The sequence below is a fragment of the Ornithorhynchus anatinus genome, chromosome 18 (genome assembly GCF_004115215.2).
Source record: "Ornithorhynchus anatinus isolate Pmale09 chromosome 18, mOrnAna1.pri.v4, whole genome shotgun sequence".
NCBI lineage: Eukaryota > Metazoa > Chordata > Mammalia > Monotremata > Ornithorhynchidae > Ornithorhynchus > Ornithorhynchus anatinus.
The window spans coordinates 40,175,129-40,197,103 of NC_041745.1; the positions used below are offsets into that span (position 1 = coordinate 40,175,129).

Sequence of the window (21,975 nt, forward strand, 5' to 3'; positions counted from 1 at the left end):
CAGTGCTGGGGGAGGGGAAGGGACCAGGGGAGGAGCAGAGGGAAAGGGGGATTAGCTGAGGGGAGGTGAAGGGGGAAGGGGTAGCTCAATCTGGAAAGGCCTCTCGGAGGAGTTTAGACTGCGAGCCCATCATTGGGGAGGAATTGTCTCTATCTGTTGCCGAATTGTCCGTTTCAAGCACTTAGTACAGTGCTCTGCACATAGTAAGTGCTCAATAAATACTACTGAATGAATGAATTGAGCTCCGACTGTGTGCAGAGCACTGGACTAATCCCCTGGGAGAGTACGGCACAATAGAGTTGGTAAAGAACTAGGTAAAGATTAGGTAGAGAAGCGGCATGGCTCAGTGGAAAGAGCACGGGCTTGGGAGTCAGAGGTCATGGCTCTGTCACTTGTTAGATGTGTGACTTTGGGCAAATCACTTAACTTCTCTGTGCCTCAGTTACCTCATCTGTAAAATGGAGATTAAGATTGTGAGCCCCATGTGGGACAACCTGACTACCTTGTATTCCCCTCCACCCCCAGCGCTTAGAACAGTGCTTGGCACATAGTAAGCGCTTAACAAATACCATCAACATTAAACGTGATCCCTTTTCTCGAGGAGTGTACAGTCTAGCAGTGGGGACAGGCGCAATTCATTCATTCAATAGTAATTATTGAGCGCTTACTATGTGCAGAGCACTGTACTAAGCACTTGGAATGAACAAGTCGGCAACAGATAGAGACGGTCCCTGCCGTTTGACGGGCTCACGGTCTAATCGGGGGAGACGGACAGACAAGAACGATGGCAATAAATAGAGTCAAGGGGAAGAACATGTCATAAAAACACTGGCATCTAGATAGAATCAGGGTGATGTACATCTCATTAAACAAAATAAAGAAAATAAATAGGGTGGTAAAGATATATACAGTCGAGCGGACGAGTGCTGAGAGGCGCAATGTGATTTTCAGAGAAACGGAAGAAGGAAAAGGAAAGATAGGTGGATAACTGAAAGCTTAAAGCACATGGCCTGGGAGTCAGAAAGACCTGGGTTCTAATCCCGAGTCTGCCACTTGTCCAGTTTGTGACCTTGGCCAAGTCACTGCACTTCTCTGAGCCTTAGTAACCATATCTGTGTAAATGGGGATTCATTCATTCAGTCGTATTTACTGAGCACTTGCTGTGTGCAGAGCACTGTACTAAGCACTTGGGAGAGGACAGTATAACAGCAGACGGACACATTCCCTAAACACAACGAGCTTGCCGTCTAGAGGGGGTAAGAGACATTAATATAAATAAATTACAGATATATACATATATGTTGTGGGGATGGGACTGTGAGCAAACCGTTTGCTTATACCCACCCCAGCACTTAGTACAGCACCTGGCACATAGTAAGCACTTAACAAGTGCCACAATTATTAAATAGAGTTGACAAACCGAGATGTCCAATCCATTGCCTATATTCTAGTTGATCCTGCTTCTGAGCGTCCACTACATCCAAGGTTTTGGGGGCCCGATTTTGGGAAAGCGAGTAGTGGCCTTGGCAGCCTAAGACCCTTCTTGTGTGTTTTAGGCCGTTGATGAGAAGTAGGGTGCTTCTCTGGCCCGCCTTCGTGCCGTCCCTCACCGGGGCAGCGTGAGCACCCCGTCCTGAAACTCAGAGTTCAGGTTCTGAGGCGGATTCGCCTCACGGTTGTAGCTTATAGATAGGGTTTCGCCGAGGTGGGTGGGCTCTTTGGCCACAGTTTGTTAGGGGCTGACGACGGCCCAGGGCCATGCTGGAGTCGAGTGCACGGTGAGCGTGCGTATCTCCAACCACGCAGTAGGGTGGGCAGGTTTAAACTGAACACGGGAGGAGAGGTGGGGAGAGGAACACCACTCTCCCCCCCCCCCCCCGCCACTCGTCTGCTGTGTGACCTTGGGTAAGTCACGTCACTTCTCTGGGCCTCCGTTACCTCATCTGGAGAACGGAGATGGAGACTGAGCCCCCCTCCCCTGGGACTGTGTCCCACCCGATTTGCTTGTATTTACCCCAGTGCTTAGTACAGTGCATGGCACATGATGATGATGGTATTTAAGTGCTTATGCTGTGCCAAGCACTCTTCTAAACGCTGGGGTAAATACGGGGCTATCGGGATGTCCCACAAAGGGCTCATAGTCTTAATCCCCATTTTACAGATGAGGGAACTGAGGGACCAAGAAGTGAAGTGACTTGCCCAAAGCCACAGAGCTGACAAGTGGAGGAGCCGAGATTAGAACCCACGACCTCTGACTCCCAAGCCCGGCCTCTTTCCACTAAGCCGTGCTGCATAGTAAGCGCTTAACAAATACCATCAGTATTGTTGTTATTGTAAGTAACAGGATCCCTAATTTTAGCCGATAGCCAGTAACTGGCAACTGTTATTTTGCGTTCAGACCCATAATGATGGAGACTGCCTGGCTCTCCGTGATGGCTCTGTTGCCTTTGGGTGTCGATCCTAATCTCCCCTCCTCCAGAAATTCTAGAAAATCCCTCATAATGGCATTCCTTTCTTCTCCTTCATCGTCAAACCTTCACCTGGCAGGCGGAGGATGTAGTGCTTACGGGGGGATGTGAAAATGGCTGCTGATCTTGAGAGTGCACATTTGTATTCTTTCCAGCTTTTGTGCTTTGAGACAACTGAGATTGAGGGGAAAAATGGGATTATCAGGGCCTTTTTTTTAAAAAAAAAAAAAAACCAACTCTGTCCTTCAAACTGTTAGATTTATTGTCACTATTTTGTTCCTTCCTTTTCATGTCTTGATAACTGGGGTCGTTTCTTACGCCGTAGCAGGCTCTTGCCTTCAGTCTGGATGGAGTTCCCGCCCCACCCCCAGCGCGCCCACATACTTCCCTCTTTCCCCACCTTCTCTACACTCCCCCATTTCCTTTTCTGGGTGTCCCAGTTGGGAGCACATGTGACATTTTAACAACCAGGCTTGGTGGAGCCAAATTAAACGCGCAACCGTTTCCTTTTCTAGGAGCTGGGGAAGTACGGCCTGCTGTACTACAATGCCCTGTTCATGATCCTCCCCACCCTGACCATTGCGTATTTCACAGGAGATGCCCAAAAGGTAGGACCCGGGGGGCAGTTTGCCAGAGCTTCTCAGTGAGGGGTTGAATCTTAATTTGCAGCTGTGAGAACGATTTTGGCCCTTGAACTCCCAGGTTCGCCCAAATATTCTGCCGCGATGAGTGTTTTAATTTGTGATCCAGGCAGAGCACGATGGAAAAACTTGGGAACTTTCTCCTCATAATATGAGCCTGTTCTGGTTTTAACAGAAGCAGCGTGGTCTAGTGGTCAGCACTTAGTACAGTGCCCAGTGTTTAGTACAGTGGCTGGCACATAGTAAGCGCTTAACCAATACCATCATTAGTAGTATTAGTGGAGAGAGCACGGGCCTGGGAGTCAGAGGACCTGGGTTGATGGTGATGATGGTGGTATTTCTTCAGCGCTTACTATGTGCCAAGCACTGTTCTAAGCGCTGGGGTCATCAGATTGTCCCACGTGGGGCTCACGGTCTTAATCCCCATTTTACAAATGAGGTCACTGAGGCACAGAGAAGTGAAGTGACTTGCCCAAAGTCACACAGCTAAGTGATGGAACCGGGATTAGAACCCACGACTTCTGATTTAACAAGCCCACGCTCTTTCCACTAAACCACGCTGCTTCTAATCCGGCTCCGCCACTTGTCTGCTGGGTGACCTTGGGCAAGTCACTTCCTTTCTCCATGCCTCATTTACCTCATCTTTAAAACAGGGATTAAGACTGTGAGCCCCAAGTGGGTCTTGGACTGTGTCCCACCCGATTATCTTGTATCTACCCCAGCGCTTAGTAGAGTGTCCAACACGTAGTAAGCGCTTAGCAAATACCATCTAAAAAAGGTAAAATGTCACGTTCCTCACGTAGGCAGAGGTAGAATCCATTTAGGAAGATGGTGCACACGCATGTCGTACACTACTATACCCTATGCTACTTTGTGTTTCTTTGGGTTTTTGCAACTGTATGTTGTTTAATCCAGTAAAATAGCAACGAGCAGCAGGGGGGAAAAGCATTCTGCCAGGACTAGACCTGAAAGTAATGTGGAAATATGTATCAAATCATTTGTCATAGTGTTTTGGAACCCTTCTTCCCCCAGCCCATTTATTCCCATTGAATCAGTGGTTCCTTTAGCAACAATTTTCCCCATAACATGGTTCTTCAACTGCCAGCCTCCAAGCCAAAATGACTGTGTTTGCAGAAACGGCAAAAGCCCGCTCCCCCCTCCCCTTCAATAGCCTTTCTACTGCAAAGTGTAAAAATGGGGCCGGAGTGATTCAGAGTAGCCACTGCTGCAAACAGAAATAGCACATGTTACTAATAATCCTCTTTGTGTATACGTAGGGAGGCCGAGGAAAGAGGAGACCCAGATTCCGTGTAAAAGCACAAAATGGCAAGAGGCGCATCTCTTAAAGGCCAAAAATAAAAAAGTAAAATCAGTTCTGTCCTAGGGAAATGAAGTTCTTGGAACGAAACATGTAGGACTTGTTAGATTTGGAATCTTTCTTTAATAGAGTGTAATTTTCTCTCTGGCTGGTGGCCCAAACTGTTTTGTATATAATGGATCTCTAAGTCTATCGAGGGTGATTTCACTGTATAAATAGCAGATATCAAGTGTCTTGAGTAATGTGTCTTGATACCTAATTATAGTTCTTGTAGCTTCTTTAGATGTTAATCCTGCTGAGCCTATTTTTTTGACTTCTGCTCCAGAGGAACCCGAGAGGGTTAGGGAAGACACTGGAATATTGTCAGTCAGATGTTTTTATTGAGTGCTTACTGTGTGCAGAGCACTGTGCTAAGAGCAGAGCAACATTGAGCACCGAGCAATTAGGGGGTCAGCGTGTTGCGAAGAAGTGCACGCCCAGATGTTTTACAAACAAGCCACGTTTGTGGCGGAAGGCATTGCCCACGTTAGCCAGCTGTCTGTCACGGTTCCTGCCTGGGACCCTTCCCCTCCTACCCCCAACTCAGGTGCCCTACATGATTTTATAATTAGGAGCCTGCATCCCCAATGGCGGTTGAACCGGGCAGATCCCTTCAAAGCCATATTGAAGGCACATCCCCTCCTAGACTGTAAGCCCGTCAAAGGGCAGGGACTGTATCTGTTACCGATTTGTACATTCCAAGTGCTTAGTACAGTGCTCTGCACATAGTAAGCGCTCAGTAAATACTATTGAATGAATGAAGAAGCCTTTCTGGACTAAGTCCTCCCCCCACCCCCACCATTCCTCATCTCCCACTCCCTTCTGCATCACCCTGACTTGCTCCCTTTGCTCTTCTCCCTTCCCATCCCCACAGCACTTAGGTACATTTCTGTCATTTATTTATTGGTATTGATGTGCGTCTCCCTCCCCCCCCCCCCCCGACCCTAGACTGTCAGCTCGTTGTGGGCAAGGAATGTGCCTCAGTTACCTCATCCGTAAAATGGGGATGGAGACTGTGAGCCCCATGTGGCACAAGGGACTGTATTCGACCCGATCTGCTTGTTGCCACCCCAGCGCTTAGTGCGGTGTCATGAACAATGAATATGATGATAGAGACTATCGATTGCCAGGTTGACCCAAGGCAGCAGGCGGCAGGCCTTCCCCCCACCCTGCCGGGCCAAGGCTGGGCCAAGGGCTCAATGGTTTGTTTGTGTAGTGGTATGGCAGGGAGCCCTGCTGTCTCAGAGAGCCAGGTCTGCTGCCTCAGGTCTTGGCCTACCAGAGCTGGAGACACTTGAATCACCCTTTCTTCTAGGGGCCAGAATGGAGATCTGTGTCCCTGAGTATGGAAAAATATATATATATATGTGTACATAGAGATATTTGACTTGGCTGAGAGTGGGGAGAGAGGGGGCTTTACCACAAAAATGTAAACTTCAGTATTTACTACTAACTCTCCTGACTCCGGGCCAAAGTACAGTGTTTTGCACATGGTAAACGCTCAGTAAATACAAACGAATGAACAAAAGCACCATTTTAAGTGCTCGGCTTGAGACAGGATAGTTAATACCAGTAATATGAATTGTGGTATTCATCAAGCAATCGATCATATTTATTGAGGACCTTCTATGTGTAGAGCACTGTACTAAGCTCTTGGGAGAGTTCAGTGTAATATAATTGTGGTATTTGTTAAGCGCTTACTATGTGCCAAGCACGTTCTAAGCACTGGGATAGTGCTTAGTGCTAGTGATAGTGCTAACAGGTTGGACTCAGTCTCTGTCCCACATGGGGCTCACAGTCTTAATCCCCATTTTACTGATGAGGGAACTGAGGCACAGAGAAGTGAAGTGACTTGCCCAAAGTCACACAGCAGACATGTGGCAGAGCCGGGATTAGAACCTACGTCCTGTGACTTCCAGGCTGGGGCTCTTTCCACCAGTCCATGCCACTTCCCAAGATAACAGAGTTGGTAGACATGTTCCCTGCCCACATCGAGTTTATGGTGTAAATGCTTACAGGATTAAGTGCTCACTATATGCCAAGTACCACAGCGCCTAGAACATAGTAAGCGCTTCACAAATACCATAGTTATTATTGTTACAATACAACAGAGTTGGTAGACAAGATCCCGGCCCACAATGAGCTTACAATCCAAAGAGGGGAAAAGATATTAAAAAAGATAAGTTGTTGATATGTACGTAAGTGCTGAAGGGCTGAATCGCAAGTGCCCAAAGGGTATAGATTTATTTATTGAGTGCTTACTGTGTGCAGAGCACTGTACTAAACGCTTGGGAAAGTACAATGCAGCAATAGAGACAATCCCTGCCCATAACGAGCTCACAATTTAGAGACCCAAGTGCAAGGGTGACACAGAAGGGAGGAGGAGCAGGGGAATGTTAATAATTAGTATGTTGGGCTTAGTATGTTAATAATAATAATGATGGTATTTGTTAGCACCTACCTTGTGCCAAGCACTGCTCTGGGGGCAGAGAGAGACTCACCTTTCTGGGGCCCTGCAGAACCAGTGCAATCATGACCTCCTCTAGAGCCCAGGTCTGGGAGTCAGAAGGACCTGGATTCCAGTCCCGTCTCCGCCACTTGTCTGCTTTGTGACCTCGGGCCAGCCATTTGGATTCTCTGTCCCTCAGTCCCTTCATCTGTAAAATGGGGATAAAGACTCTGAGCCCCAAGTGGGACAGGGACCGTGTCCAACCCGATTTGCTTGTATCCACCCCTGCTGTCAATACAGTGCCTGGCACAAAGTAAGTGCTTAACAAATACCTCCACCATTATCATTAGTAGTAGTAGTAGTAGTAGTAAGACTAGGGACAGAGAGAGGTTTGAATGAAACCTGTAGTGATGATGCTGCAGATCCAGACCTGGAATCACACAAGTTGAGGTGGCTTCTTGCACGATCCTGGAGAGCAGTGACCTGAAGGGTAATAATAATGATGATGATGATGGTGTTTGTTAGTGCTTACTAGGTGTCAAGCACTGTTCTAAGCTCTGGGGTCGATACAAGCTAATCAGGTTGGACATGTCCCACCTGGAGCTCATAATCTTAATCATCATTTTACAGATGAGGTAACTCAGGGACAGAAGAGTTAAGTGCTGTGAGAGTCACACAGCAGACAAGTGGTGGATCCTGGATTAGAACCCAGGTCCTTCTGACTCCCAGGCCCAGGCTCTAATAATAATAATGTTGGTATTTGTTAAGCGCTTACTATGTGCCGAGCACTGTTCTAAGCGCTGGGGTAGACATAGGGGAATCAGGTTGTCCCACGTGGGGCTCACAGTCTTAATCCCCATTTTACAGATGAGGGAACTGAGGCCCAGAGAAGTTAAGTGACTTGCCCACAGTCACACAGCTGACAAGTGGCAGAGCTGGGATTCGAACTCATGAGCCCTGACTCCAAAGCCCATGCTCTTTCCACTGAGCCACGCTGCTTCTCCATTGGCTCTACCCATTAGGCCATGCTGCTTCCCAGGTAGAGATTCCCAACAGCACTGGTACATTTCTTCACTTAGTCACCAGGATTTAGGGGGAGTCTCTAGGCATATGATGGGTGCGGACATTTCTCGGCTCAAAAATAAAACCACCTCTCGTCATTGGCAGGGTTACACAGTGGAGGCATTATTTCCCACCTCAGTGGGCCAGCAGTGTCCAGCTAGGGAAAGAAACAGTGAAGGATCTGTTCTTCTTTCTGGGGAGAGCGCCCGTCGGTAGCAAGGGCTGAAACCGAAGTAGCCCCTGGCTGTGAATTGTCAGGACTGCGGCTGAAGGCTAAGAAATGTTCATCCTGTGTCTCCCCACTCCTCAGGAACCTCCAGTGGTTGCCCATCCACTTCCAGGTCAAACAGAAACTCCTCACCTTTGGTTTTGAAGCACTCAATCCCCCTGCCTCCTCCTCCTTTATCTCACTGATCTCCTACTACAGCCCAGCCCGCACACTTTGCTCCTCTAGCGCCAGCTTGCTATGTTCCGATCTCATCTATCTCCCTCCCGATCCCTTTCCCACATCCTCCCTCCAACCTGGAACTCCCTCCCCAAGTATGTTTTCCAGACCACCCACTCTGCCCACCTTCAAAGGTTTATTAAAATCGCATCTCTCAGAGACTTTCCTTCTTTTCCCCAACTTCTCCCTTCTCTGTCGCCTGTGCAATTGGAGCTGTATTCTTGATTCACTTGATAGTCACCCCACACTCAGCCCCACAGCACTTATGTTCATATCTGTAATTTATTTACATTAATGCGTGACATCCCCTCTAGACTGTACGCTCCTTGTGGGTAAGGATCATGTCTACCAACTCTGTCGTATCCTTCCAAGCACTCAGCAGATTGCCCTGCACAAATAAGCACTCAGTAAATATCGTTGAATGATTAATGGTCCCTAATTAAAGCCTGCAGGCTTTCGTGTGAAAAGCCCAGGAGCAATACTGGGAAAAGATTTTATGGAGGGAGATAGATCACTTTTAAAAAGCTGAATGCAAACGAGTCAGCTTTCCCCCTCTGCTCTCTCCCGGGGACCGGGAATAAGGGTGGTTTTGTTTTTGTTTTACGGAGAGGCAGCGTGGCCTCGTGGGAAGAGCATGGGTCTGAGTGTCAGGAGTCCCAGATTCCAAATCCAGCTCTGCCACAACACCTGCTGTATGAATTTGGAGAAACCACTTAATCTCTCTGTAAAATGGAGATAAGATACCGCCTCTTGCCCCGGTAGAGAGAGAGCTCCATATGGGACCCAGCCTGCATCTCGTACCTGCTGTCAGTTCCCCTGCTGAACCCAAAGTAGTTGCTTAATTAACACCATTATTATTATTATTATTATAACTTAGTCCAGTGGGTACAGTTTGTCTCCTGCATTTCTGTCCAGACCAGTCCTGCACATAGGCATTACGATGGTTAAGTGCTTACAGTGCGCTAAGTGCCCCAGAGCCAAGACGGCGCTCCACGGGGCTCCGTAAATTAGTAGGATTATCCTTTAAGGAACTGCCCATAGAGTGAATTAGAAAGAGCTGGGCCTGGAAGTCAGGGAACTCAGGGTCTAGGCTCAACCCTCACACCGGCTTGCTGTGTGATCTTGAACAAGTCTCTTGACCTCTGTGTGCCTCAGATCTTCCCGTATAAAATGAGGGTAAGATACATGCCCATCCTCCCTGAAGACCATGTGCTCCGTGTGGGACGCGGACAGTATCCAGTTGGATTATCTGCCCTCAGCCCCACAGCACTCATGTCCATAGCCGTCATTTATTTATAGTCACATTTGCCTCCCCACTCTAGACTGTAAACCTGTTGTAGGAAGGGAACACGTCTACCTACTCTATCATATTTACTCTCCCAAGCTTTTAGTATAGTGCTTTGTGCTCAGTAAGCATTCAATCAGTGGTATTTATTGAGCTCTTACTATCTGCAGAGCACTGTACTAAGTGCTTGGGAGAATACAATATAACAAAATTAGCAGCTATGTTCCCTGTCCGTAACAAGCTTATAGTCTGGGGGGAGACGGCTGTTAATACGAATAAATAAGTAAAGTATAATCTAAAGATATGTACACAAATACGGTGGGTTAGGGGTGGGGCGGATAATAAATATTAAAAGGTCGCATAGACGGCGCAGAAGGGAGAGGGAGCCGGGGACAAGAGGGCTTAATCGGGGAAGGCCTCTTGGAGGAGATGGGCCCTCAACAATGCTTTGAAGGTGGAGAGAGAGGTGGTTTGGTGCATATGGAGGGAGTTCCAGGCCAGGGGGAAGAGTTAGGAAAGGGGTCGGTGGCGAGAGAGGCAAGATCAGGGCACGGCGAGTTAACTGGCGCTAGAGGAGCAGAGGGTGCGGGCTGGGTTAATGGAGGAGATCAGTGAGGTGAGGTAGGATGGTGCAAGCTGATTAAGTGCTTTGAAGCCGATGATAAAGGAGTTTCTGTTTGATACAGAGGTGGATGGGCGGCCCGTGGAGGTTCTTGAGGGGCGGGGAGATGTGGACTGAACTTTTTTTTTTGATAAATGATCCGGACAGCAGAGTGAAGTTTGGATTGGAGTGGAGAGATAGGAGGCCGGGAGGTCAGTGAGGAGACGTGCAGTAGTCAGGGCAGGATAGAGTAAGTGCTTAGTTCAGCATGGTAGCAGTTTGGATGGAGGGGTGAGGGCAGATTTTAGCAATGTCGTGAAGGTAGAACCGACAGGATTTGGTGGCAGATCGAATATGGGAGTGGAATGAGAGAGATGAGTCGAGGACGACGCCAAGGTTAGGGGCTTGGGGGAGAAGATTGGTGGTGGTGGTGTCTACAGTGATGGGAGGGACACAGGGAGGACAGGGTTTGGGTGAGGAGAAGATAAGGAGTTCAGGTTTGGACAGGTTTAATTTGAGGTGTCGGCAGGATATCCGAGAAGAGATGTCTTGAAGGCAAAAGGAAATGCGAGATTGCAGGGAAGGAGAGAGGTAGATTTGGGGATCATCTACATTCATTCAATAGTATTGAGCGCTTACTATGTGCAGAGCACTGGACTAAGCGCTTGGAATGTACAAATCGATAACAGAGACAGTCCCTGCCCTTTGACGGGCTTACGGTCTAATCTACATAGAGATGGTGACTGACTGATTGCCCTGGTGCTTAGCACAGTCCTTGGCATATCAATCAATGGTATTCATTGAGCACAGAGAATTTGGTGTGTGCAGAACACTGCACTAAAGCTCTTGATAGAGTACGCTACAGCAGGATACGTAGACGTGATCCCTGTTCTAAGGGAACTTTCAACTCTGGTGAAAGGCAAGAAGGCATTCAGTTAGAGTTGGTTTGTTGCCATGTGGAGAAAATTAGAAATTGCCTAGAAGATATGGAATGTGAAACTTTAGTGGGAGGAGAAGCATATGGGTCTAAGTGTTTAAGGTAATAGTAATTCCATATGCTTGTAAAAACCAGTGCCCACCACAAAATGGTACAGAAATATGCACCTTTTTTTTTTTTCTTAAATAGTATGTGTTGCGCACTTACTATTGTGTCAAGCACCGTTCTAAGCACTGACGTAGATACAGGTTTACTGGGTTAGGCATAGTCCTTGTCCCGCATGGGGCTCACAGACTAAATTGGAGAGAGAAGGATTTAATCCACATTTTACAGATGATAGCTGAGGCACAGAGAGGTTAAGGGGCGCACACAGCAAGCAATTCATAATTCATTCAATCATATTTATTGAGTACTTACTGGGTGCAGAGCACTGTACTAAGTGCTTGGGAGCATACAATATAACAGTTAACGTAGTTGGCATTAGAACCTAGGTCATCTGCCACCCAGGCCTGGGCTGGCTCTTTCCACTAGGCCTTCCTGCGTCTCTCCTCTTACTGGTGGCAGCTAAACCTCCTAATTTCTTTTATCTTTGTTTAGTGGAGAGTTTTGGAGAGGTTAAATGGGGGACGGAGCAGAGATGGAAATCCCAGCATCCTTCACCTCCTCCAAGAAGGATCCCCTGATTAAATCCCCTGATTAATGACTGCATTTTCCCCATCCCACCATACCGTTCTCCACTAATCGTAAAGTCCTTGAAGGCGGAGGTTGTGCCTCCTTAATTCTGTTGCCTTAGTGGATAGAGCACAGGCCTGAGAGTCAAGAAAGACCTGGGTTCTGATCCTTGCTCTGCTACATCTGCTGTGTGACCGTGGGCAAGGCATTTCACTTCCCTGGGCCTCAGTTACCTCATCTGTAAAATGGAAATTAAGAGAATGAGCCCTATGTGGGACAGGGACTGTGTCCAACGTGCTTAACCTGTATCCACCCCAGCGCTTAGAGGAGTGCTAGGCACATAGTAAGTGCTTAACAAGTACCATAAGTACTATTATTATTGTTCCAACTTCTTAGTGCCAGGCGTTCTGCCCATAGGAGGAACTCAGTAAACGCTGTTGATTGAGTGATCTTTACCTATATTTTTTCTCTCTAAACTGGAGGATAGATTTGCCAATTCATGTTTGCTTCTTTTTATCTTCCCCAAGGAAGAACTTTGTGCGCAGAAGGCAGTCACTGTTGTTGATTCAATCAATCAATCAGTGATACATACAGAGCACTCTTTGTGTGCAGAGCACTGTATTAAGCACTAGGAAGAGTGCAGTACACCTAAGTTGGTAGACGTACTCCCTGCCCACAGCAAGCTTACAGTCTAGAAGGGGAGATTGTATGACACTCAGCCATCCCATTGTGCTGCAAGATAGGTTTGTACATGTAGGAAAAGATTTCTTTCCTGTCCATTCGATGCCATCTAAAGGAAGGAAACTGGTGTGGAAATGAGGCAATCAAGGGGCTGCATCTGGCCAGCTCTAACTGGTGGACCAGTCCCGAAAAACCAGTCCCGGATGGAGAGGCTGGAGGGGAGGCATTTGAGTCAACGCCACCATTTCATTGGTGGCAGGAGAGGGAGACAGGAAGGGTCTCCGTTTCCATAGCCCATCCGTCGTCGTGTGTTTGCAGGCGTGGGACTACGACGGTTGGGCCGATTCCCTGTTCCTCCTGCAGTTCATCCTCTCCTGCGTGATGGGGTAAGAGGCTGTTTTTAATCTCCTGCTCTGTTCTTGTAGATGGTCATTATTCCCCAAGGCGTCGGAATCCCTACCCCCAACCCCACTTCCAACCTCCGTCACTTGTTCGCCTGCTTTTTTTAAGGGGGTCCCCTCTCCCTGGCGCGCAAAGCTTCTGTGCCCCTCGGGATGAGTCGCCCGGCCCTCTCCTCTAGACATTGGCCCGCTCTGTAACCTCAAATCGCTCACTTAACTTTTCTGAGGCCTCAGTTTCCTCACCTGTGAAGTGTCGCTCCCGACCCCACAGGGACGTCATGAGGATAGAATGAGAGATCTGAAGCGGGACCGGTTTGAAAAAGCAAAAGGGTTCCAGCCCGTTAAGGAATTATTCATTATGAAAGACAAGGTCATTGAAAAACACACAGATTCAAAACTTTAAATGAGTCCCTCAAGCTCTGGGCCTCAGTGGCCTCATCTTCTAAAATGGGGATGACGACAATTCCTGCCTCTCCCTAGCTCACCAGGATATTGCGAGGGTAAAAGGAGTTTAAGATTGATCCCATGTGGGACAGGGACTCCTTCCAACCTGATTAGCTTGTAGCTACCCCAGCGCTTAGTGCAGTGTCTGGCACCTAGTAAGCGCTTAATAAATACCATTTATTTTTTAAAAAAAAAAGATGGCCTCCCCATCTGACCTGCTCAGTACATTCTCAACATTAGCATTTCAATGTTTAGAGCCGGCAGGGTATTGGAGCAAGCCAGAGGATCTCAGAACAAAGTTTAAGCTTCCTTTATAGAGGAATCGGAAGAAGTATCAGGGAACAGGTCCGCCAACTCTGTTATATTGTACTCTCCCAAGTGTTTAGTACGGTGCTCTGCACGCAGTAAGCGCTCGGTAAATGCCACTGATTGGAAGTGATCGTGGTATTTATTGAGCATCTCCTGAATGCAGGACGCTGGACTAAGCGATCGGGAGGTACGTCGGCGGCCCTTTGACCCCCATCTTGAGTGGTGCCCGGTCCTTGAGTTGCCCTGTGGGAGGTTCCCCCCGGCCCCCCACCCCGTACTCAGACCCACCTGGGCCAGATGGGCTAGTCATCCTGGGAGGCAGCAGGAGGGTGGCTCGGGTCTGCACGGTGGCCCACAGGGCGGGACGGAAGCAGAAGGGGAAAAATGGGGGTGAAGGCCATGGGGTAGAGGTGGGCAGGGGGTGTAGTTAGCTGACTGGGTGGGACGGGGACAGAGACGGGGCAAGGAGACCGGCCGTTGAGCCGTCTCCTCTCACGGGTCAACCTTCTTTGTGGCAGATTCATCCTCATGTACTCTACGGTCCTCTGCACCCAGTACAATTCTGCTCTCACAACTACAATCGTTGGCTGCATTAAGGTAAGTTAAAGAACTTCGGCGGCGGGGTTATATTTTTCTTTCAGGCGGCTCCTAGGCAACAGGGTTCGATCAGTCAGTAGTTTTTATGGCGGGTCTACTGATGGTAGTGTTTGCTAAGCACTTACTAAGTGCCAGGGACTGTACTAAGTGCCGGGGTGGATACGCGCAAATTGAGTTGGACACAGCCCCTGTCCCCTGTGGGGCTCACAGTTTCAATCCCCATTTTACAGATGAGAGAACTGAGGCCCAGTGAAGTGACTTGACCAAAGTCACCCAGCAGGCAAGGGGTGGAGCCGGGATTAGAACCCATGACCTTCTGGCTCCCGGGCCCGTGCTCCGTCCACTCTGCCGTGCTGCGGATCCAGAGATCCGTTCTGAGCTCTGGTGAGCCCCCGGTACCGTCGGGGGTCGGATATGGCGGCCCACGTGGTAGAGGAAGGGAGGCAGTACGGTGGGCCAGGCCTGGCATCACCCCAGAAACCATGGTAGGACCCCAGGGGGCTTGGAGACGGGCACCACGGCAACGGCGGGCGGGCAGGCTCGGCCTGAAGCTCTGGGCTCCGCCGTCCCAAGATGACGGTGTGCGTTGCCCGAGAGACCGAAGGAAAATCATCTGGATCAGGGGGTGGAGCTGGAACTGAGCCCCAGATTAGCCTCCTTAAGATGCCCTGAGGGAAGACCGTTAGCTGGGAGGCGGGGAGGGATGGGAGGGAGAGAAACAAGGGGGGAATTGATGGGGTACCCCCCCGCCCCCACCTTTGTGGAGACCCTCTTGCCCCAGCTTGACGATTCACATCCGCTCTTTTCGTTTAGGCCCGAGACTCAAGTTCTGAGGGCTTTTAGGTCTTTATTTTCCAACCCTTTCCACCCTATCCACTTTCCTCCCTGATCTCTGAGGCCCAACTGCCCTCACTTAAAAACATCTGTCCTTCTGGGCTCCCCCCCCCCCCCCCCCCAGCCTCGGCTCTCTGTCCCTCAGCACCGGGTTTCAGTCGGAGCCAAGCGGGGAACGGCTGGCGTGGGAGAAGGGGCTGGTTTCCTCCAGAGGACTGTTTCTATTGTATTGAAGAACTGAATATTCCTGCGACCGCATCAGTTCTGTGAGCATTTTAATGCGGTCTGGGGGCTAAACACATTCAAATGAAAAGAAGGTTGATTAAAGACGTTCCACAGTCTCCGCGTTGGCTTCCGCTGTTTGAAGGGGGGCCGGTCGGAGCCGGTTTTTGACGCTAGGGTTACTTCTGTCGGACGTTCTAATAGAAACCGGGCTGCCGACCTGAACCGTCTCGCTACGGCCCAGGATGCTCCACGATGATTTTCAGCCAGAGTTTCTGCTGGAGAAGAGGAGGGGGAGAGCGGGAAGGCACTAAACACACAGGCTGTTCTTTCAAAAGTTGTTTAGCTGCCTAAAGTAGCGCCAGTCTTGGCTTGCGATTAAAGAAAAGAACCAAAAAAAATCCATCTCCTCTCCACCTCCCCTCAGCTCTTCCGGGATTGGGTGCCTGTTGCTATCCATACTCCCTTGCAGCGCAACCCTTGCCCATTTTTCACAGTTCCCTTTCCACAGTCCCCTGGCACTTCTGCGTACTCTGACGTCCACTGCACTTATTTATATTTTACTGGACATAAATAATCAATTGAGAAGCTGTGTGGCCTAATGGGTAGAGCACGGGCCTGAGAATCAGAAGGACCTGGGTTCTACTCTCAGCTCCGCCACTTGTCTGCTGGGTGATCTTGGACAAGTCTGTTAGCTTCTCCGTGCCTCAGTTCCCTCATCTGTAAATTAGCCCTATGTGGGACAGGGACCGGGTCCAATCTGATTACCTTGTACCCACCCCAGGGTTTGGTACAGTGTCTGACACATAGTAAGAACTTAAATACCATTATTATTATTATCTTGTATGTACCCCAGTGCTTAGTACAGTGCCTGGCACAAAGTAAGCACTTAACAAATACCATTAGAAACGAATAATGTATCAGTGGGATTTATCTGCCTATCGTTTGCAGAGCTCTGTCCTAATCGCTTGGGAAAGTATGGAACTTAAAGCTCTTACTCATGAACTTATCCACTTTTCCTTCTCCCTTTCTCTACTATATTTCAAAGTCTTGTCTCCCCTCCGAATTCCAGGCTACTTGAGGACAGGGATCATGTCTATTTATTGACCTCTCTCAAGTGTTCTGCACTCAGTAGTTGCTCATTAAATACTCTAGATTGATTGACTGGTACCGGAGGGATATGAATAGGAAGGTATTCAGGTAAACGAAGCAGTGTGGCGTAGTGGATAGAGCATGGACCTGGAAGTCAGAAGGACCTGGGTTTTCATCGCGGCTCCTCCACCCGCCTGCTTGTATGACCTTGGGAAAATCACTGTACTTCTCCAGGCTTCAGTTATCTCATCTGTAAAATGGGGATTAAGACTGTGAGCCCTAGGCAGATCAAGGACTGTGTCCAACCCGATTTGCTTTCCTCCACCCCAGCGCTTAGCACAGTGATTGGCACATAGTAAGCGCCTAACAAATACCACGGTTATTATGACAGTGCTGTGCACACAGTAAGTACTCAGTAAACACCATTGATTGAGGGAAGGGAGGCCTGGATTTTGAATCGGTTCCAGAGGGCCTGCAGAACGTGTCTGGGGGGTTGTGGGGAGGAGCGTGTGGTGACTAGACAGAGTAGCCGAGGTTGCCTGCTTCGCGGTGGATGGGGCACGTGGGGGCGGGAATGTCGGGCAGCAGGAAACCACCCAAGACGTGCCTTTTTCTTCCCAGAATATACTCGTCACCTACATTGGGATGGTCTTTGGCGGGGACTATATTTTCACGTGGACAAACTTCATCGGGTTAAATATCAGGTAAGAGGGCGATGGGGTGGACGGGCAGAGGAATCCGGTGTCCGGGGGTTGATGGGACAACCCCGTCCTGTGTGGACGTCCCGCTGCCGCAGCAAACGGCTGGGGCGTGGGGAGGGGTCGGAACTGGGCCCAAAGTGGAAAGGGTCGGGCTCCCCGGACCGAAGACCCTTGACTCGGCCCCCGCGGCCCTTCCTCATCGCAGCCTGCCCGTCCCCGTTGCCCTTCCCCCTCTCCAGAAGCAGCATGGCATAATGGCGAGAGCACGGCCCTGGGATAGAGAAGCAGCGTGGCTCAGTGGAAAGAGCCCGGGCTTTGGAGTCCGAGGTCATGAGTTCGAATCCCGGATCCGCCACTTGTCAGCTGTGTGACTGTGGGCGAGTCACTTCACTTCTCTGTGCCTCAGTTACCTCATCTGTAAAATGGGGATGAAGACTGTGAGCCCCACGTGGGACAACCTGATTCCCTTGTCTCTACCCCAGCGCTTAGAACAGTGCTCGGCACGTAGTAAGCGCTTAACAAATACCAACATTATTATTATTTATTATCGGAAGGACGTGGGTTCTCCTCCCGGCTCCCCGACTTGTCTGCTGTGTGACCTTGGGCAACTCACTTCACCCCTCTGGCTTCAGTTACCTTATCTGTAAAATGGCGATTGAGAGCCCCATGTGGGACAGGGACTGTCTAACCCAATATGCCGATATTCATCCCGGCGCTCAGTACGGTGCCTGGGCCCGTAGTAAGTGCTTAACAAATACCACAATTATTATTACTATTATTGGAAACAGTCCCGCCTTCTGGCAGGACGGCCCCACGCCGGAGAGTCAGGGGTGTGCCACTGGCCCTCCGGAAGCCGGAGATCGGACAGTTGGGTCACCCGAGTCGGTTCTGAGCGCCAGCCGCGACCGTGAGAAGCGGTGCCGTCTCCAGCCTCTAATGGAGGAGAGGTGTAAAAAAATTCCTTCGGACAGGATAATCAGAATAAATCAGTGCGATTGACTGTAGATAAATGTCTCCGTGCTGGGAGAGGACACAAATGATTGAACGTGCCAGTGCGAAAGGCGGCCGGTGGGTTGAGATGACTTGGAGATCTGGGAGTGATCGGGGAAGGCTTCCCGGAGATGACGGGGCTCAGAAGGGATTTGAACGTGAGGAGGGCTGTGTGCCTGAGAGAAGCAGTGCGGCCTAACGGATAGAGCACGGGACTGGGAGTCAGAAGGACCCGGGTTCTAATCCCGGCTCCCCCACTTGTCTGCTGGGCAAGTCACTTCACTTTTCTGTTCCTCAGTTACCTCCTCCGTAAAGTGGGGATTGAGACTGAGCCTCACATGGGGCATGGGCAGTGCCTAACCCAATTTCCTTGTATTCTCCTCGGTGCTTAGTAGAGTGCCCGGCACTTAGCACTTAACAAATACCGCAATTCTTCTTATTAAGCAATGGGAGAGAATGCACAGGTGGGAATTGGACACGCTTCCTGTCCCCCGAGGGGCTGTGGTCTGTCAGATTGGGGGCCCAGCCGGATAGTTCACGGGAAGGGGTTCTTTGGAAGCAGAATGGAGGTATGTGGGGTTCTCGGTCTGTCAGATTTGGGGCCCAGCTAGAGAGTTCAAAGGAAGGAACTCTTTGGAAGCAGAATGGCGGGATCTGGGGCTCTCCAAGCCCCCGCCCGCAACCCTCTGGAACATTTGTTGGTTTTTTTTGCAGCATCGCCGGAAGCTTGGTGTATTCCTACATCACCTTTACAGAAGATCAGCTGAGCAAGCAGTCGGAAGGGAGCGGCAAGCCGGACGTCAAAGGGAAAGGGGCCGTGTGACCCCGGGCTCGCCTCGCTCGGCCCCGCCGCTCGCGGCACAGGTGTCCGACGGGATGGCGGGGGAGGGCAGGGGGCAGTCCTGCGGCGGCCAAGGGGTCGGCGTTTTGCCCCAGGACGATGGGAAGAGGGCTGCCTCCTGGAAGTTGGATAAAGAACGCACCAGCGGGTGGCACCTGCACTGTCGGACGTGTCGCCCATCCTCTGAGCGGACTGGGGCCCGGGGCCTGCCTTGTCATCGGTTTCCCAGGCCGCTCCTGGCCAACCCCTGCCAACTTCAGTGATGGTTTGGCCTGCCGGGGCGACTGCTCACCCCAAAAGCCGACCTTTCCCGCTGGAAGAATCGCCCGGGGTTGAGAGCCCGTCGGGCCAGGATGACACTGAAACTGAGGGTGGGCTTGGCTCCACCCTGGCCTCCCCCACCCCCACCCTCCCTTGGGTCCCTGGTCTCTATCGTGGGGCACTGGGGAGGCTTGGTGTGGATGATCCCCCTTGGCGATTTTTCACAGAAATCCCAGGGACAAGGGCAAGAAGGCCCCTTGAGGTAGGGATGCTCAGAACTGCGCCCTCTCGAAGAGAGGGCAAGGACGGCCCTTCCCGTAGACCAAATCCACCTGCGTATCCGGGTTAAATTTGGCTTGGGCGAGGCCGCCGGTGGGAGCCAGGCTCACCATCCCAGACCTTTAGCTTGGTTGTAACTTGGCGGGGCTGCCCGCCCCAAGACCCAGGTCCTGAGCCAGAGGTCAGGGAGGTGGGTTTGTCGTCCTCCTCCCCTTCAGCCTCCTCCAAGCCAGCCCTGTCCCAGTTGCTGCGGGAAAACTGGGGGGATTAGAGAGGCCGCCCCAAGAGAGGGGAATCCAGACGGTGCCCCCCTCCATAGCGGGAGTAGCAAAGCAGGTCGGCTGTTCTCGTCTGGCCCTCGTAAGCCCCTCTCCCACCTCGGTGTTGTCCAGAACACCCAGAAACTCCAGTGGTGGGGTGCGACGCCCCACGGAACCCTACCTCGACCAGCAACCGCCTCCCCGAATGCCATTCAGCCCAGGCTAGTGGCCGCCCTTAGGTCAGAGCCGGTGCGGAGGGGCCGGGGCCGCTGACGTGGCTCCCGTGGGCCTGTGGCCCCGGGCGCTCGTGACGGCCTGGGATGGAGTTAGCACGGGTGGCCCGGGACCCGGAGCCCAAATTGTGATCCCTACAGTGAGATCGCTAAGCCCTGCGGCGCTGAGCCAGCTGACGCGGCATCGGTCGGATCTCCGAGCTCTCCTTCGCTTAAAGCCCGTGAGGCTGCGGGAGAGGCGACGGGCACTGAGCGAGAGAATCCTAGTTGTTGGCCTTTTCAAAGGGCCGAGACTTTAGTTTCCGTCCACTGCCGTTTTAGCTACTCGATAGAGGCGGCGCCACCTCCGTGGAGGGGTGGCCTGGCTTTCAAAGAAACTAGTTTTTATAAATGTAAGTTTCATGACGCGGCCGATGTTTGTCTAACTCCAAGTAAGATCCGTTCCGGTTTAAAGCGCCTTTTCGGGCCACGTTTTGGGTAGAGCACGATGGAGGAATTAGGGGACGGTCTCGACCCCAACGGGAGCCTGTGCCGGTCAGTTGCGCTTAGCACGTGACGGGCGCCGTCGGTCGGATGGCACCGCCACGCTTCCCAGCCCAGGTTCCAGTATTCGGGCTGGAAATTAGCAGCAGGCGGCAAGGCGGGAAGCGTTCTGCTCGTGGCAGACGGGACAGTGTACGATCCATAAGCAACCATCCCGGTGGCTTCCGCAAACCCTCCTTCCTACCTAACTCATTCAATCCTCAAAGAACCAGAGGTCACGCCAACACAACTTTCCCATCGCCTCACAGTTCTCCGAGAACGAAACCACCTTATTCCAGCGGAAGGGGCGGTGGATGGCGTACTCGGTTAAAACTTTCTCGTCCGGTCTTGCCTCCTGAAACTTCCCGTAATCCAAGGCCGGCCGTGGCGGAGGGTCACCTGGGTTCCTGGTGCCGACCGAGTGGAAAACTGGAGGTCGGTTTGGCCTCGGGTCTACCTGCCTCTCGGTCCGGGTGACGACCCCAGGTCGCCGAGACCTTCCTGAAGAATCCACCGGTTAGACGGTCCCGCAGAAAGATTTCTCTCCGTTATTTTATTCGTAGAAGCGCACCCTTCAGTGCCAAACACCCGGTGGGTCAGATGGGGAGCCGAGTAGACCTGGCGCGGTACTGACCCGGCTCTTTTCTATCTGGATCCGACCTCCCGAGTCACCGCTGTCTTTTGTCTTCAAAAGGCGGGTTGGACGGCCCTTGCCCGCGTGTGGGCTAAGTCAGGTGACCAGCAGCAGCAGAGTTACGTGCCTAACTATTTTTGTACTGGCTTCCAATAAATACTTTTGTCCTGAAAACGGTGTCGTGAACTCCTGTCTCGGGTCTGGGACGCGGCAGATCTAAGGTTTGATGAGATCTAAGGACTTAGATTTGCTCCCATTTTTCACCCCTCCCTCAGCCCCACAGCACTTACACGTCTATAGCCGTCGTGTCCATAGCCCCTCTAGACTGTCGGCTCACCGTGGGCAGGGAGCTTGTTTCGGATCGTCCCACGCGCTCGGCACAGCACGCTGCACACGGTAAGCGCTCAATGAATACCGTCGATCGATCGATCGGGGAGTGTCCGTCGTCGGGGCTCCGGGCCTGTTTGGATTCCGCACGGCGAGGGAGGCCGGAAGAGACGGTCCCGCGCGGCGTGGGACCTGGGGTGAGTAGGAGGCCGTTGGAGTTGGCCAGTTGTGGGTTTGGCCCGAACACAACCCCCTCTTGGGAGAACCAGCGGCACCTCCCCGACCCCCACCCCCCCAGCAGCATCTCAGCAGCTCAGAACTCTGAGACATTTTTTTTAAATGGTATTTAAGCGCTTACTATGTGCCAAGCACTGTTCTAACCACTGGGATTGATACAAGGTAATCAGGTTAGACCCAATCCCTGTCTCAC

General features: G+C 51.1%; 1 protein-coding gene across 1 annotated transcript in view; it reads left to right on the forward strand.

Annotated features, from left to right (window-relative positions):
• SLC35D1 (solute carrier family 35 member D1) overlaps positions 1-21,392 on the forward strand; it is a 31,338-nt gene extending 9,946 nt beyond the window's left edge. Inside the window, exons 8-12 of the mRNA XM_029046456.2 lie at positions 2,984-3,076; positions 12,917-12,984; positions 14,271-14,349; positions 17,119-17,201; positions 18,903-21,392. Coding sequence (XP_028902289.1) covers positions 2,984-3,076; positions 12,917-12,984; positions 14,271-14,349; positions 17,119-17,201; positions 18,903-19,011 — 432 coding nt within the window. The 3' untranslated portion in view covers positions 19,012-21,392. The remainder of the gene's footprint in view (positions 1-2,983; positions 3,077-12,916; positions 12,985-14,270; positions 14,350-17,118; positions 17,202-18,902) is intronic.
• The last annotated feature ends 583 nt before the right edge of the window (positions 21,393-21,975 follow it).